This window comes from Oncorhynchus mykiss, chromosome 8 (genome assembly GCF_057628025.1).
Source record: "Oncorhynchus mykiss isolate SJ-2025 chromosome 8, ASM5762802v1, whole genome shotgun sequence".
NCBI classification, from domain to species: Eukaryota; Metazoa; Chordata; class Actinopteri; order Salmoniformes; family Salmonidae; genus Oncorhynchus; species Oncorhynchus mykiss.
The window spans coordinates 13,510,578-13,527,990 of NC_143029.1; the positions used below are offsets into that span (position 1 = coordinate 13,510,578).

Sequence of the window (17,413 nt, forward strand, 5' to 3'; positions counted from 1 at the left end):
ACTTAGCATTACTTTCTTAGCTACAGTATACATATCTCCCAGGCATATTATATAATTTATGCAGCAGCATAAATTCACATTGTTGTGCTGTGCTCACTTGAACAGGAAGGTGGCACGGTGGTCCTTAGTGGGCAAATCTTGACATCAAACTTTGTCATCAAAATCTGGCATTCTCCAGATTTAAGGTGCTTTCAAGACAACTGGGAACTCTGGAAAAAACAATGTCTAGGCGCAAGTTCCTGACTTGGAATTCCGAGTTAGATGCCTGTTCAAAATGTATTTTCCCAGTCGGAGCAAGTTTCCAGTTGTCTTGAACTCACTGAAGTCAGAGATTTCCCAGTGCCGAGTTTCCAGTTGTTTTGAACACGGCAGAAGTCATGCTGGATTGATAGCATGTCCAATGTAGACTGTTAATAATTTTAAGTTTGGAAAAGAGACCCTTAAACCCAGACTTGGACCACATACCCGCTCCACTGAATAGCTGTCAAGTGATTGCTTTGCAAAGCTTGCAGTTAGCCACGGATCCCTTCCAAACCACTCATTGTCGAATTTGCGATTTTCAACTTGTGTAATGTTTATGTCCAATGGCTAATGAGCACCGATACGTTTTATCTATAATTTCTCTCCATCATTTCTCTTCATATGACAAGGATTGAAATGGATTTACAAGTAGATTGTCGACATGATTCATGATGATGACTGCTAGCTAAGATTTTAAGTCTGATGTTGGCATGATCAGTCATTTTATCTGTGGTCAATGACCTTGAGCCTTCTTGGATGGGCACTTCTAATGTAACTCAATGGCAGCACCAAAGGGGCTTGAATTTTCTAGTTCTCCCTGTAGATTTTGCAGTGACGTAGTGTCCCTATGAGTGACAGAACACTGAGCCAATCACAGTGCAACAAGAGAACATTACCAACCCCATATGCTCCTTATTTTCCACTGGCTGCCCCACCACCACAGAAAGCACTGAGCTAGGCTGAAACACCTGCATTTCGGAGCTGCCTTACTCAAGAAAGCAAAAAATAGACTGTTTGTATGCTGCTTTATTAACTCAATGATTATACACAGCTCAAAAAAAAGGGAACACTTAAACAACACAATGTAACTCCAAGTCAATCACACTTCTGTGAAATCAAACTCTCCACTTAGGAGGCAACACTGATTGACAATAAATTTCACATGCTGTTGTGCAAATGGAATAGAAAATAGGTGGAAATTATAGGCAATTAGCAAGACACCCCCAATAAAGGAGTGGTTCTGCAGGTGGTGACCACAGACCACTTCTCAGTTCCTATGCTTCCTGGCTGATGTTTTGGTCACTTTTGAATGCTGGCGGTGCTTTCACTCTAGTGGTAGCATGAGACGGAGTCTACAACCCACCCAAGTGGCTCAGGTAGTGCAACTCATCCAGGATGGCACATCAATGCGAGCTGTGGCAAGAAGGTTTGCTGTGTCTGTCAGCGTAGTGTCCAGAGCATGGAGGCGCTACCAGGAGACAGGCCAGTACATCAGGAGACGTGGAGGAGGCCGTAGGAGGGCAACCTCTGCCTTTGTGCAAGGAGGAGCAGGAGGAGCACTGCCAGAGCCCTGCAAAATGACCTCCAGCAGACCACAAATGTGCATGTGTCTGCTCAAACGGTCAGAAACAGACTCCATGAGGGTGGTATAAGGGCCGACGTCCACAGGTGGGGGTTGTGCTTACAGCCCAACACCGTGCAGGACGTTTGGCATTTGCCAGAGAAGACCAAGATTGGCAAATTCGCCACTGGCGCCCTGTGCTCTTCACAGATGAAAGCAGGTTCACACTGAGCACATGTGACAGAGTCTGGAGACGCTGTCGAGAACGTTCTGCTGCCTGCAACATCCTCCAGCATGACCGGTTTGGCGATGGGTCAGTCATGGTGTGGGGTGGCATTTCTTTGGGGGGCCGCACAGGCCTCCATGTGCTCGCCAGAGGTAGCCTGACTGCCATTAGGTACCGAGATGAGATCCTCAGACCTCTTGTGAGACCATATGCTGGTGCGGTTGGCCCTGGGTTCCTCCTAATGCAAGACAATGCTAGACCTCATGTGGCTGGAGTGTGTCAGCAGTTCCTGCAAGAGGAAGGCATTGATGCTATGGACTATAGATATAAAGATAAAGACATAAAACTGTATTTTTTTGTGAAGAATCAACAACAAGTGGGACACAATCATGAAGTGGAACGACATTTATTGGATATTTCAAACTTTTTTAACAAATCAAAAGCTGAAAAATTGGGCGTGCAAAATTATTCAGCCCCCTTAAGTTAATACTTTGTAGCGCCACCTTTTGCTGCGATTACAGCTGTAAGTCGCTTGGGGTATGTCTCTATCAGTTTTGCACATCGAGAGACTGACATTTTTTCCCATTCCTCCTTGCAAACAGCTCGAGCTCAGTGAGGTTGGATGGAGAGCATTTGTGAACAGCAGTTTTCAGTTCATTCCACAGATTCTCGATTGGATTCAGGTCTGGACTTTGACTTGGCCATTCTAACACCTGGATATGTTTATTTTTGAACCATTCCATTGTAGATTTTGCTTTATGTTTTGGATCATTGTCTTGTTGGAAGACAAATCTCTGTCCCAGTCTCAGGTCTTTTGCAGACTCCATCAGGTTTTCTTCCAGAATGGTCCTGTATTTGACTCCATCTTCCCATCAATTTTAACCATCTTCTCTGTCCCTGCTGAAGAAAAGCAGGCCCAAACCATGATGCTGCCACCACCATGTTTGACAGTGGGGAGGGTGTGTTCAGCTGTGTTGCTTTTACGCCAAACATAACGTTTTGCATTGTTGCCAAAAAGTTCAATTTTCGTTTCATCTGACCAGAGCACCTTCTTCCACATGTTTGGTGTGTCTCCCAGGTGGCTTGTGGCAAACTTTAAACAACACTTTTTATGGATGGCTTTCTTCTTGCCACTCTTCCATAAAGGCCAGATTTGTGCAATATACGACTGATTGTTGTCCTATGGACAGAGTCTCCCACCTCAGCTGTAGATCTCTGCAGTTCATCCAGAGTGATCATGGGCCTCTTGGCTGCATCTCTGATCAGTCTTCTCCTTGTATGAGCTGAAAGTTGAGGGACGGCCAGGTCTTGGTAGATTTGCAGTGGTCTGATACTCCTTCCATTTCAATATTATCGCTTGCACAGTGCTCCTTGGGATGTTTAAAGCTTGGGAAATCTTTTTGTATCCAAATCCGGTTTTAAACTTCTTCACAACAGTATCTCGGACCTGCCTGGTGTGTTCCTTGTTCTTCATGATGCTCTCTGCGCTTTTAACGGACCTCTGAGACTATCACAGTGCAGGTGCATTTATACGGAGACTTGATTACACACAGGTGGATTGTATTTATCATCATTAGTCATTTAGGTCAACATTGGATCATTCAGAGATCCTCACTGAACTTCTGGAGAGAGTTTGCTGCCCTGAAAGTAAAGGGGCTGAATAATTTTGCACGCCCAATTTTTCAGTTTTTGATTTGTTAAAAAAGTTTGAAATATCCAATAAATGTCGTTCCACTTCATGATTGTGTCCCACTTGTTGTTGATTCTTCACAAAAAAATACAGTTTTATATTTTTGTTTGAAGCCTGAAATGTGGCAAAAGGTCGCAAATTTCAAGGGGGCCGAATACTTTCGCAAGGCACTGTATATATTTTTTTACATTGTTAGCAAACTGGTATGTGACACGTATTAATGCCAAAATAACACATAAAACAGGTGGCCAATGTTTCCCAGGAATTCAGTCTTATTTACTTTGGTTTGCTCACCCACACAAGCCTTTAAATGCCGTGACACCCTGTGGAGATTGGATCTGGGAGTGTTTTGGTTACTGTAAATTTGGTATTGTTTGATTGGTCAATGGTGGTTGGTTTTGTGTTGAAAGGTTACACCTTCAGATGTTATAAATGGAATTAAATGCTTTTGTTTTCTCTCTAATCGTGCATTCAGTCCACAGAGGAAGGTTGTTTGATCAGTTCTCATTTCCTAGACTTCTAGGCCTCTGCCCTAGTAAACATCTCTTTGTTCATGCTTTGTCCTATGAGTTAACCTTAGGATCTATATGCTTGGAATAATGCCTTGTAATGCTTGTTATTGCTTTGTAACTTAAGCTTAATGCCTTTTATGTGAATCCATTCATTGTACAATGTTAATTGTCTATATCAAAGGAAGATGTTTCATTCTCAGACCAATTCTTGTTAGTCAACGTCAACTCCTTGCCTAATGTATCTTTATGGAGTCAGAGAACCATTTTAATAGGCTAAATGCTAGGTCTTATTACAGGTTGCCTGGAAGGTATTTATAATATCATACATGACAAATATTAGTGTCCACTACAGTCTTGCTGTGTTAAACAAGGCTTTGAGTCCCCAAGGTCGTTCCTGCCCATCCTTTGCAGAGATTTTTGTACACTGTCGCTATAGCTGTCATTACTTATGGGCAGATGTGTGAGGAAAATGCTAACTTTTAATTGTTTTACATAATGGGAAAATAATGTAGGTATTCAATGTTTTAGTTTAACTCATGTCAACATGCTCTTGACCTGTCAGTTGCTTGTTGTGGATAAATTGGTGCACACTGCTGAAAGACTGACAACTTACATAACGCCAGTAGAAGACCAACTAAAAGTGGGAGCTTTTCACTGAGCCAGTGTTGACCCCCTGTGGCAGGTGTTAATATGTGTATTATTACTTTAGTTTTTATTTCACTCAGTGGTCATGCTGCTGCTCGCCCTATGATCATTCCACCCCACACCCTCAAGCCTTTACTCTGCCTCCACCCCAATGGACATGTATATATTCATCACTGCTACAGTTATGATGTACATAGTTCTATTTCGATTATTTTCATTATTTTATTTCACTAGTCCTGCATGTTGGAGCTCCAAGCCTTAGATGTTCACTGTACCCTGCAATCACACCTTCAACCCTGTACATGTGACTATTAAACAATCTGAATCTCTGAATGTTAGATAACTACTCAGTTTTTCACAATTCTTGACATTTAATCCGAGCAAAAATTCCATCTTAGGTCAGTTAGGATCACCATTTTATTTTAAGAATGTCAGAATAATAGTAGAGTGATTGATTTCAGCTTTTATTTCTTTCATCACATTCCCAGGGTCAAAAGATTACACACACTCAATCAGTATTTGGTTAAATTGTTTAACTTGGGTCAAATGTTTCAGGGAGCCTTCTACAAGCTTCCCACAATAAATTGGGTGAATTTAGGCCCATTCCTCCTGACTGGTGTAACTGAGTCAGGTTTGTAAGCTTCCTTGCTCGCACACGCTTTTTCAGTTCTGCCCACAAATTTTCTATAGGCTTGAGGTCAGGGTTTTGTGATGGCCACTCCAATACCTTGACTTTGTTGTCCTTAAGCCATTTTGCCACAACTTTGTAAGTATGCTGGGGTCATTGTCCATTTAGAAGACCCATTTGCAACCAAGCTTTAACTTGAGACATTGCTTCAATATATCCACATAATTTTCCTACCTCATGATGCCAATGATTTTGGGAAGTGCACCAGTCCCTCCTGCAGCAAAGAACCCCTACAACATGATCCTGCCACCTCCGTGGTTCACGTTGGGATGGTGTTCTTTGGCTTGCAAGCCTCCCCCTTTTTCCTCCAAACATAACAATGGCCATTGTGGCCAAACAGTTCTAGTTTTGTTTCATCAGACCAGAGGACATTTCTCCAAAAAGTACCATCTTTGTCCCCATGTGCAGTTGCAAACCGTAGTCTGGCTTTTACATGTCGGTTTTGGAGCAGGGGCTTCTTCCTTGCTGAGCGGCCTTTCAGGTTATGTCGATATAGGACTCGTTTTACTGTGGATATAGATAATTTTATGCCGGTTTCCTCCAGCATCTTCATAAGGTCCTTTGCTGCTGTTCTGGGATTGATTTGTACTTTTCGCAACAAAGTACATTCATCTCTAAGAGACAGAACGCGTCTCCTTCCTGAGCGGTATGACATCTGTGGTACCATGGTGTTTGTACTTGTGTACTATTGTTTGTACAGATAAATATGGTACCTTCAGGTGTTTGGAAATTGCTTCCAAGGATGAGACTTGAGTTCTACAATTGTTTTTCTGAAGTCTTGGCTGATTTCTTTTGATTTTCCCATGATGTCAAACAAACAGGCACGGAGTTTGAAGGTAGGCCTTGAAATACATCCACAGGTACACTCCAATTGACGTCAATTAGCCTATCAGAAGCTTCTAAAGCCATTACATAATTTTCTGGAATTTAAGCTGTTTAAAGGCACAGTGAATTTAGTGTAAACTTCTGACCCACTGAATTATAAGTGAAATAATCTGTCTAAACAATTATTGGAAAAATTCCTTGTCGTGCACAAAGTAGATGTTCTAACCGACTTGCCAAAACTATAGTTTGTTAACAAAATTGTGGAGTGGTTGAAACACTTAGGTTGGAGTCATTAAACTCATTTATGTAAACTTCTGACTTCAACTGTACATTGGATGTCATGTACTGCATATCTTGTTTCATACACTGTATACTTTGTCTTTTAGAGTCATGCTAATCTTGGTATTACTTTAAGTTCCGGTCACGACCAAAGTACACACATGTACATGTATTTTCAACCACAACACATGTACACCACATACTTATGTGCACACACCAATAGTCCTGTCAAGAATTTAATCCCAATTCCCCACATCAACTTCACAACCTTTAATTTATAGTGACAGAGCAATAAAAATATACTCAATATATAAAAACATTGATATTAACAAAATAAAAACACTATCTAGTCAAACATACAATGACACCATTTGGCAAGTGCAACCATGAACATGTGTGTGGAATGTGTGGTTTTCCTGTTTTTGTTCTTGTAGACTAAACACTTTCTGTTGAGCACCCATGCCATGTCTTTCAGCCAACTCTCCGAATCACAGACATCTGAGTCAAACACTTTGGCAGTGTTTCAGGCCTTCGGCCAGTGTCCGTTACTAACTTTTGCATTCCAGAATGTCTGAGGTTTCCTGAGAATGTCCCAGCTATTATAATCACTTAGTCAAATAGAATTCCTATTTATATGCCGGTTTCCTCGTATTTTCTTCCATTCTCACTCTTTCCCCTTGTTTTTCTGGGATGAAAGAGGGGTGTTCAGCAGAGTGGTAGATGGATCTACAGTGCATTCGGAAAGTATTTAGACCCCTTGACTTGTCCATTTTGTTACGTTACAGACTTATTCTAAAATAGATTTGTTTAAATCCCTCAATCTACACACAATACCCCATAATGACAAAGTAATAACAGGTTTTTAGACATTTTTGCAAATGTAAAAAAAAAAACTGAAATCACAGTTACATAAGTATTCAGACCCTTTACTCAGTACTTTGGTGAAGCACCTTTGGCAACGTTTACTGTCAAGTCTTCTTGAGTATGACACTACAAGCTTTGCACATCTGTATTTGGGGAGTTTCTCCCATTCTTCTCTGCAGATCCTCTCAAACTCTGTCAGGTTGGATGTGGAACGTCACTGCATAGTTATTATCAGGTCTCTCCAGAGATGTTCAATTGGGTTCAAGTGGGAGCTTATATAGACAGGTGTGTGCCTTTCCAAATCATGTCCAATCAATTGAATTTACAACAGGTAGACTCCAAGTTGTAGAAACAGGATGCACCTGAGCTCAAATTCAAGTCTCATAACAAAGGGTCTGAATACTTATGTAAATGTCATATTGTAACAAGAAAATGGGTCTGAATACTCTCGAAATGCACTGTAATGATTTCTTTGGTTCAGTGTTCTGGCTCAAGTCCAAACAGACAACGGTCTATTATATTATGTGTCATAACTTGGCTTCTTTCAGTGTATGCCTTTCTGGTTTAAAGTCTATGATTGAGGTTCAAGCAATTTCTCACTTAAACAGTACAGCTTTTTTTCCCTCTTTATGCACTTAAATATAAGTGTTACACCTTTTTTAATTTAATGGGATCCAAGGCTACACATTTAGCCCGTGCCTTTTTACTTGCATATGTGTAGTAAGGCCTTACAGCGATAACAAAATATGGTACTAAAACCTGCCGGAGGCAACTTCTTGGGATCTTAGAAAGTCTGTAAAAATGTCTTGAGCTGTAGCGTTTCCTCCACTGATATCCTGTTGTGGTAGAAGCTGAGTCCAGTCAGGAGCTCTATGTCTCGGACCCGGGAAGCATGGAACTGGGCCCACTCCTGGACCCATTGGAAGTCTGAGCCATTCTGAGGAGACAGGGAGGAGGAGGAAAAGGAGGGCTGAGTCACTAATAATATTCATAGATTATCTTTACAAACAGCAAAACTAGAGAGGATCCCATATGATCTCCAGACCTAGGTCAAATACACAATCAAATACTTTGAAATTCCTGAAAATATTTCGGGTGCAGCTGATTTAGCTTGAAATGTGCACATTTGAGACGATTTAATTGGTTGCATTGTACACGGCTAACTAAATGAAGTGCTGCTCAAGTATTTGACATACAGCATCTATTTAAACCAGGTCTGATTATCTCAGCCATCCTTTGGTCTGTTGACATGTTACATTTCCTCAACAGGCTTTTCAGCTGGCCCAGTAGGAAAGAGTAGGACAGCCAGCCAGAGCGGTGTGACTCACAGCACAGGTCTCAGTGTGGTCTGGTCTATGGGGGAGGGTGAAGGAGGTGGTCTCTAGGGGACCCTGGCAGTCAGCAGGGGAGAAGGAAGAGTTTCCACAGCTGGTCAGGATCACATAGAAGTGAGTGGGGATGGGAGCCTCATGTCTGCAGGAGAGAAAGATGGAAACATGTTCATGTACAACTGAGAATTCAAAAAAAGCCAGCAGCAACAACATGCATGGATGATGAACACTTACTGTGGTGTGCTAACTGTAGGAGTGTCAAAGTGTCCGTCGTAGTGCTGGTCAAAGATAGGTCCACTCATAACGTTGACCCCATTCAGCTGCTGGGAATATTTCACCAGGAGGACGTCATGGAAGTACGTCCAAACAGCTGCAAACATACAATCATATACTTATTAAAACAAGAAGTCACTGAACAATGTCTTCAGGGCCCGTATTCACAAAAATGTCTTAGAGTATGACTGTTGATCTAGAATCAGTTTTGCCCTTTAGATCATAATAAATGTGATTAAATGGACAGTGTTGGGGGCTGATCCTAGATCAGCATTTCTACTCTGTAGACTTTCACCATTTGCCACCAGAGGGCAGTGAGTGTAAAGTTATCCACAGAGTGCTTCTGTTCATGGATTTAAAAAACAAAATCCCCTTGTATGACATATCATACTTAATAAACCCCTTTCATGATGGATTACCTGTGTCCACGGGCATCAACAAAAGTAACAACCATTTGCATCTCCCTTTCATCAATATGGAACCCACAAGATGGCATCATATTGTACCAACCTAACCGCTATCCCATAACCGAGTCCCAAACAGTATCCTACAGCCCAGTGTTTAAAACTCTGTGCTATTATTTTCCATCAGAGTAGACATGACCCCACACCACATTAGCAACATTGTCTGTCTGGGAAAGTCAGGAACACATCTTTAGGTCTACTACCAACACATTGACGGTCTATGAGTAACTACACCACAAGTTGTTATTGGAATGTTGCATCAGGAGTGCTCATGTTCTCACAAATGACATTACGTGCCAAGCAGAGAGTACAAAATGGGGTGGGATTTTAAACGTAACAAACTCCCCTTCTTTAGAATAGCATAGCAAGCAATCACTTTTGTCAAGCCAGTTACACAGAATGGAAAGTGAACAATAAAACACTAAAAGAGAGCTTAGGGAGTGGGCTGGGTTTTTACCGTGACCACTGCCTGATATGGTAACGCCCTGCTGCACCACTACTGTACACTACTGTCCCCTAGACAAAATGTAACAGAGATCCTATGTCTACTGAATAAATATGGCTCACTATGACCATGGTCAGATTACCATGTTAATTCACAGGGAAGCTTTTATGTTGACAGACCAATTTGAGATTTCTCAGTTGGTGTGAGTTTTAAACCCTGCTCCTAAATCTACAGCTTGTTGTTAAGAGTTAAATATTTACTATGGAGTCAGCTTTTTTCTACTATTCAACTAGAACCTTAGATCCTAGGAAAAATGGTACGATCTAACAGGAAATACAAGGGGGAAAAAACTGTCCTAGTACGTTATCTCAGCTGTTGGATCTTTGGGCTGAAATTTATACCTAATTGGCCAAGGCTAGTTCAAAATAGAATAGAGATGCAGGCTGGGAGTGTTACATGCTGTAAGAGTAAGCCTAAGAGTAAAAGTAAAACTGATAGAAACTACACTGAACAAAAATACAAAAACACAACATGCAACAATTTCAAAGATTTTACTGAGTTACAGTTCATATAAGGAAATCAGTCAATTGAAATAAATTCATTAGGCCCTAATCTATGGGTTTCACATGACTGGGAATACAGATACAGTGCCTTGCGAAAGTATTCGGCCCCGTTGAACTTTGCGACCTTTTGCCACATTTCAGGCTTCAAACATAAAGATATAAAACTATTTTTTTGTGAAGAATCAACAACAAGTGGGACACAATCATGAAGTGGAACGACATTTATTGGATATTTCAAACTTTTTTAACAATTCAAAAACTGAAAAATTGGGCGTGCAAAATTATTCAGCCCCCTTAAGTTAACTTTGTAGCGCCACCTTTTGCTGCGATTACAGCTGTAAGTCGCTTGGGGTATGTCTCTATCAGTTTTGCACATCGAGAGACTGACATTTTTTCCCATTCCTCCTTGCAAAACAGCTCGAGCTCAGTGAGGTTGGATGGAGAGCATTTGTGAACAGCAGTTTTCAGTTCTTTCCACAGATTCTCGATTGGATTCAGGTCTGGACTTTGACTTGGCCATTCTAACACCTGGATATGTTTATTTTTGAACCATTCCATTGTAGATTTTGCTTTATGTTTTGGATCATTGTCTTGTTGGAAGACAAATCTCTGTCCCAGTCTCAGGTCTTTTGCAGACTCCATCAGGTTTTCTTCCAGAATGGTCCTGTATTTGGCTCCATCCATCTTCCCATCAATTTTAACCATCTTCCCTGTCCCTGCTGAAGAAAAGCAGGCCCAAACCATGATGCTGCCACCACCATGTTTGACAGTGGGGATGGTGTGTTCAGCTGTGTTGCTTTTATGCCAAACATAACGTTTTGCATTGTTGCCAAAAAGTTCAATTTTGGTTTCATCTGACCAGAGCACCTTCTTCCACATGTTTGGTGTGTCTCCCAGGTGGCTTGTGGCAAACTTTAAACAACACTTTTTATGGATATCTTTAAGAAATGGCTTTCTTCTTGCCACTCTTCCATAAAGGCCAGATTTGTGCAATATACGACTGATTGTTGTCCTATGGACAGAGTCTCCCACCTCAGCTGTAGATCTCTGCAGTTCATCTAGAGTGATCATGGGCCTCTTGGCTGCATCTCTGATCAGTCTTCTCCTTGTATGAGCTGAAAGTTTAGAAGGACGGCCAGGTCTTGGTAGATTTGCAGTGGTCTGATACTCCTTCCATTTCAATATTATCACTTGCACAGTGCTCCTTGGGATTTTTAAAGCTTGGGAAATCTTTTTGTATCCAAATCCGGCTTTAAAACAGTATCTTCACAACAGTATCTCGGACCTGCCTGGTGTGTTCCTTGTTCTTCATGATGCTCTCTGCGCTTTTAACAGACCTCTGAGACTATCACAGTGCAGGTGCATTTATACGGAGACTTGATTACACACAGGTGGATTGTATTTATCATCATTAGTCATTTAGGTCAACATTGGATCATTCAGAGATCCTCACTGAACTTCTGGAGAGAGTTTGCTGCACTGAAAGTAAAGGGGCTGAATAATTTTGCACGCCCAATTTTTCAGTTTTTGATTTGTTAAAAAAGTTTGAAATATCCAATAAATGTCGTTCCACTTCATGATTGTGTCCCACTTGTTGTTGATTCTTCACAAAAAAATACAGTTTTATATCTTTATGTTTGAAGCCTGAAATGTGGCAAAAGGTCGCAAAGTTCAAGGGGGCCGAATACTTTCGCAAGGCACTGTATGCATCTGTTGGTCACAGATACCGTTCAAAAAACGGTAGGGGTGTGGATCAGAAAACCAGTCAACCAACCATGCAGTGCGACACATCTCCTTCACATAGAGTTAATCAGGCTGCTGTTGATTGTGGCCTGTGGAATGTTGTCCCACTCCTCTTCAATGGCTGTGCGAAGTTCCTGGATATTGTCGGGAACTGGAACATGCTGTAGTACACTCCAATCTAGAGTGTCCTTGGTGAGTATGCAGGCCATGCAAGAACTGGGACATTTGAATTTCCAGGAATTGTGTGCAGATCCTTGCGACATGGGGCCGTGTATTATCATGCTGAAATGAGGTGATGGATGAATGTCAGGACAATGGGCCTCAGGATCTCATCATGGTATCTCTATGTATTCCAATTTCCATTGATAAAATGCTATTGTGTTCGTTGTCCATAGCTTACGCCTGCCCATACCATAACCCCACCGCCACCATGGGGCACCCTGTTCACAACGTTATCAGCAAACAACTCGCCCACACGACGCCACATCAGCCATCTGCCAAGTACAATTGAAACCGGGATTTATCTGTGAAGAGCACACTTCTCCAGTGTGCCAGGGGCCTTCAAAGGTGAACATTTGCCCACTGAAGTCGGTTACAACAGTCGAACTACAATCAGGTCAAGATCCTGGTCTCAGACTATCCCGCAGGTGAATAATCTCCTGGGCTGGCATGGTTACACGTGGTCTGCCGTTCTGAGGCCGGTTGGATGTACTGCCAAATTCTCTAAAGCGGCGTATGGTAGAGAATTGAACATTAAATTCTCTGGCAACAGCTCTGGTGGACATTCCTGGAGTCAACATGCCAATTGCACGCTCCTTCATCTGTGGGATTGTGTTGTGAGACAAAACTGCATTTTAGAGTGGTCTTTTACTGTCACCAGCACAAGGAGCACCTGTGCAATTGTTGTTTAATCAGCATCTTGATATGCCACAACTTTCAGGTAGCTTGATTATCTTGGCAAAGGAAAAATGCTCACTCACAAGGATGTAAACATATTTCTGCACAAAATTTGAGAGAAATAATATTTTTGTGCATATGAACAATTTCTGGGAGCTTTTATTTCAGCTCATGAAACATGGAATTAACACTTTACATAGTATTTTATTATATTTTTGATCAGTATAAAACAAACCCATTAGTCCAGTGAGAAATCTTATAGTAGGCCTATACATACATCATGCAAAGACACACTGTGTCCTAAGAAGTCATTTCCTGAAGCTGCATGTCCATAAGAAATCACACATACCTGGTTGAGTGTTTGAGCTATTATTGCACAGTACCTGAGATGTATCTGTCTCTTAGCCAGCTAGCTTGACCTGCTCACCTTTAAAAGCAGGGTACATGGGCGCAATGTTGCTGGTGAGTAGTGACTCTGCCTCTGTTCCATTGGCACCCAGATCTGAAACATCAACATTAATTAATCACTTAAACACACACACACACACACACACACACTTCATTTAAATCATCAACTGGTCTTCAAAAGTTGTATGAGAACTGTCCTGATTTAGTGTTAGAATCTGATGCACCGCTGGCTATATGCATGTACAGTAATATGGAGTAGGTATTTAACAAAAGGTTTTGGGGTGTAATCTCCCATGTACTCACTGGGTGGATGCAGCAGGCCGTAGGACAGCGCAGGGTTGTCCTTGTATCTGACACAGTTCTGGCTGAAGAGCGGCGCCACACGGACGTCTGCACGGACACAGGCCTCCGCTACTGGACTCAGTGGCTGGACATTGTTCTGACGGGGACGAGAAAGATGATTCCAGTTCTTGAGCTCTGGTATTAGTTTTGTGAACCTAGTTTCATTCTTTATTGCAGGGTTGACTCAATATATACATTAGGATAATGCTTTTCCCGTTACCTTCTCCTCAGATAAAATAAAACCATGAATCATCTACTTTCCATCCTCTTAATAGCTTTTAGACAGAAAGTAATGGAATAAAAGGAGGATGTTGAGAGAACGAACGCCAGGGATAGATATACTGTAGAGAGACGTCCTGATTTACATTGAGGTTTTCACCACATAATGACAAACACAAGAAGCTATGAAAGCCAGCACGAGTTAGGAAGATCTACAGCCAGCTAGCAGGGCCAGGCAGCAGCTCAGCTCACAGCACTTCACACATCTTTACAACTTATTTCATATCCTAGCCAGAAACACTAACCAGAGAAACACTAACCAGAGAAACACTAACCAGAGAAACACTAACCAGAGAAACACTAACCAGAGAAACACTAACCAGAGAAACACTAACACTAACCAGAGAAACACTAACCAGAGAAACACTAACACTAACCAGAGAAACACTAACCAGAGAAACACTAACAGTAACCAGAGAAACACTAACACTAACCAGAGAAACACTAACAGTAACCAGAGAAACACTAACCAGAGAAACACTAACACTAACCAGAGAAACACTAACACTAACCAGAGAAACACTAACCAGAGAAACACTAACCAGAGAAACACTAACACTAACCAGAGAAACACTAACCAGAGAAACACTAACCAGAGAAACACTAACCAGAGAAACACTAACCAGAGAAACACTAACCAGAGAAACATAATACAACAGTGCATCTCCAACACAACATACTATCTATCTGTAGACATTAAAGCGAGCCAGAGTGTAATGGAGGTGGTTTAGAACCACGCTCGCGTGAGGGGTAACATTTCCTAAGATTCTGAAGACTTGCGTTAACTCCCCCAAGCAAATGCCTCGGCTTTAGCTAAGCAGACTAACACATACCTGGGTATGAAACCTGGTCGTTCACACAAGCACATAAAGACTCACCAGTGGGTTAATTGTGTAGGCGACCCATAAGGGCATGAGAGTATCTTTGCTGTAACCGTTGATGTAGTCGGCGTGGTGCAGGACACAGTACTCAGAATTCTCCTGGAGAACTCGAGGGATTCCATATGGTAGGTGAAGAGCCTTGGTTCCGGAAACTGAGAGAGGGGAGGGTGTGATAAAAAACATAATTATAGACAAAATAGAGCCATGATTACGCTAACTGGAGTGTTTGGCAAAGCTTTTACTACTAAGCCATTACAAAGAAACCCATGAAGTGTGTACTCACTGGAATTGTCTTTGATGAGTTGCCTGTTCATAGTCTTCTCCTGAAACATATATTTTCAGCATGTTAGTGTGTCTGTCAACTTCTCTCCCTCTGAGTGCTTCTGAGTTATCAATCATAAAGTGAGGATAAATATTAGTTTTCAATGAAGCACCTTTCAAACATTGAGGATTTAGAGTGTTATGGACAGGACAAACCCTCTGTCTACCCCTCCCCTCCCAGTCCTGCTCTCTGGGGATGGATGTGCGAGTTTGAGGATACACCCCCCTCCCTGATTGTACCCCCTGGTCATACCGCTGCTTTGGTGCGGGTGCTGCAGCTACAGCCCAGGTGGTCAGAGGGGGCAAGGCCACTGGCCTCACAGGTGGAGTTAGAGGAGAGCTCAGCTGGGTACACGGGGCGGTGGGGAGGGTTCTTCAGGAGGTGGTTCAGACTCCCATGGGTCCCGTTGTTAGGAGCAGGGGGAACGTCCAACAAATCTGACAGGTAAAGAGAGAGGGTGATAGATAGACAGGGGGGGGGGGAATAAAGTGATAGTAGAGAGTTGAAAAGGTATTTGACTAGATTTGATCTAACGGGCTAACTGTTCAGAATAGCTGTGTGACTATGGACTTAGTTTCCAGTGGTGGTGCTGTGGCCTTCTCAACTGGCACATCCTCTTTGAAACGTATCACAATGTTGAGAAATAGTCCTGGGAGTTCTGTATAGAAGTGGTTGAAATGATGCTATAATGAATGTAAAGCCAGTTCGGCCTGCTGAAATAATTTCACTTTAGAGAAGTATTACTTAGCCTGGGTACCAGTCTGTTTAGATATCATTCCACTCCTTTGGCATGACAATTCCATCAGGAGTTGGCAAGAGAGTGGAAACAGACTGGCACCCAGGCTAATCCTTTCTAGTTATGCAACAGGACGTTGTCCCCATGTTAAATGGTCCATTGACTAACAGGCTTACCACACAGGAGGTTGTACACTTCAATGTTTTCAAAAGGTGCAACTTGGGTCTTGTATTTCAGCCCTGGTCCATAACTGATAAAAATGGCCTGAAAAATACAAAAACAAACTTAATTCATTTTCACAAGAATAACTGACACATGAATATATAGAGACACGCTATTCATGACAGTGGAGTAGACATGTTAGATATGGAGAGAAGAACAAAGTAACCACAATTTCACCATCTCATTTAGTTAAAATTTCCCTACACCTACGAAGGAGTCAAAACCACAAATAGACCATGTGTAAACATCAGAATAGCTAAAAGTAAACCGTGTGGGAGTTTAAGTACTTAAATGACCTTCCAAAAAGGTGGGTTGAAAAGCAATTAACATTTTGAAATAATCACAAGATGAGCCTTAAAGCGGCAATCAGCAGTAGAAACAATAACAAGGGGACTCCCAGCCCTCGTTTAAGTAAAAAGCTGAGAGCTTGGGGCTGGAGAAATCAACCACTCTCAAATTCAGAGCTATTGATGCAAGGACTAACCATCCATGAAATCAAAATGATAGTTTTAACCATGTTGCGGCTGTATAGTGTTTGGTCACATTTACTTTGTTTACAAACATTTAAGTAAAACAAACTTACAGTATATTTTGGGTTCTGATGGGGTATGACAGTTGATGAGGCATTCTTAACTTGTATTCTTCATGAGTCAATGGGCACATAATTCATTTATAAGTCCAAAAATGTATGTAGTAACTGCTGATTGCCCCTTTAAAACGTGGGTGGCTACTAAATTAAATAGGTGATGTTGTTACTTGCTAGCTATGTCTGCTTTTCTTCCGGTCTGCAGCAAGACACACAGAAGATATTTTCAGCAGACTTTCATTTGTCTCATGCACCTGTTTTATTTAGGTTAGCGAGTAAAGTCGCAGGGATAATTATAGCAACACATTCCAGGTGTGACCACATCTAGAAGGATACACAGACCTATTATAAACATAAAGACTAACAGGGAGGTGCCAGGGAGACGTCTAGTAAACTATAGTAAACATAGCCATGAGAAAACACAACACAAATGGGAACAAAGCATACTGTTATAGGGGATGGTATTTCAGCAGGCTTATTTTGGGAGCGATTTTCTAAGGCCGGAAACATACACAGACCGATCATAAAGACTAACATGGAGACGGGGAGAAATCTAGTAAAACCTAGTAAACCTAGTAAAAATGTACATGGGAAAACAACAACTCCAAAT

The 17,413-nt window shown here is 41.8% G+C and overlaps 1 protein-coding gene across 1 annotated transcript in view; it reads right to left on the minus strand.

Moving 5' to 3' along the window:
- Nucleotides 1-6,670: 6,670 nt before the first annotated feature.
- The window catches only part of enpp1 (ectonucleotide pyrophosphatase/phosphodiesterase 1), a 51,551-nt gene continuing 40,808 nt past the window's right edge, over nucleotides 6,671-17,413 (minus strand). The window contains exons 17-25 of the mRNA XM_021611574.3: nucleotides 16,172-16,259; nucleotides 15,512-15,696; nucleotides 15,221-15,260; nucleotides 14,935-15,089; nucleotides 13,739-13,874; nucleotides 13,455-13,529; nucleotides 8,877-9,012; nucleotides 8,640-8,784; nucleotides 6,671-8,248 (exon numbers count right to left, since the gene is read on the minus strand). Coding sequence (XP_021467249.3) covers nucleotides 8,096-8,248; nucleotides 8,640-8,784; nucleotides 8,877-9,012; nucleotides 13,455-13,529; nucleotides 13,739-13,874; nucleotides 14,935-15,089; nucleotides 15,221-15,260; nucleotides 15,512-15,696; nucleotides 16,172-16,259 — 1,113 coding nt within the window. The 3' untranslated portion in view covers nucleotides 6,671-8,095. The remainder of the gene's footprint in view (nucleotides 8,249-8,639; nucleotides 8,785-8,876; nucleotides 9,013-13,454; nucleotides 13,530-13,738; nucleotides 13,875-14,934; nucleotides 15,090-15,220; nucleotides 15,261-15,511; nucleotides 15,697-16,171; nucleotides 16,260-17,413) is intronic.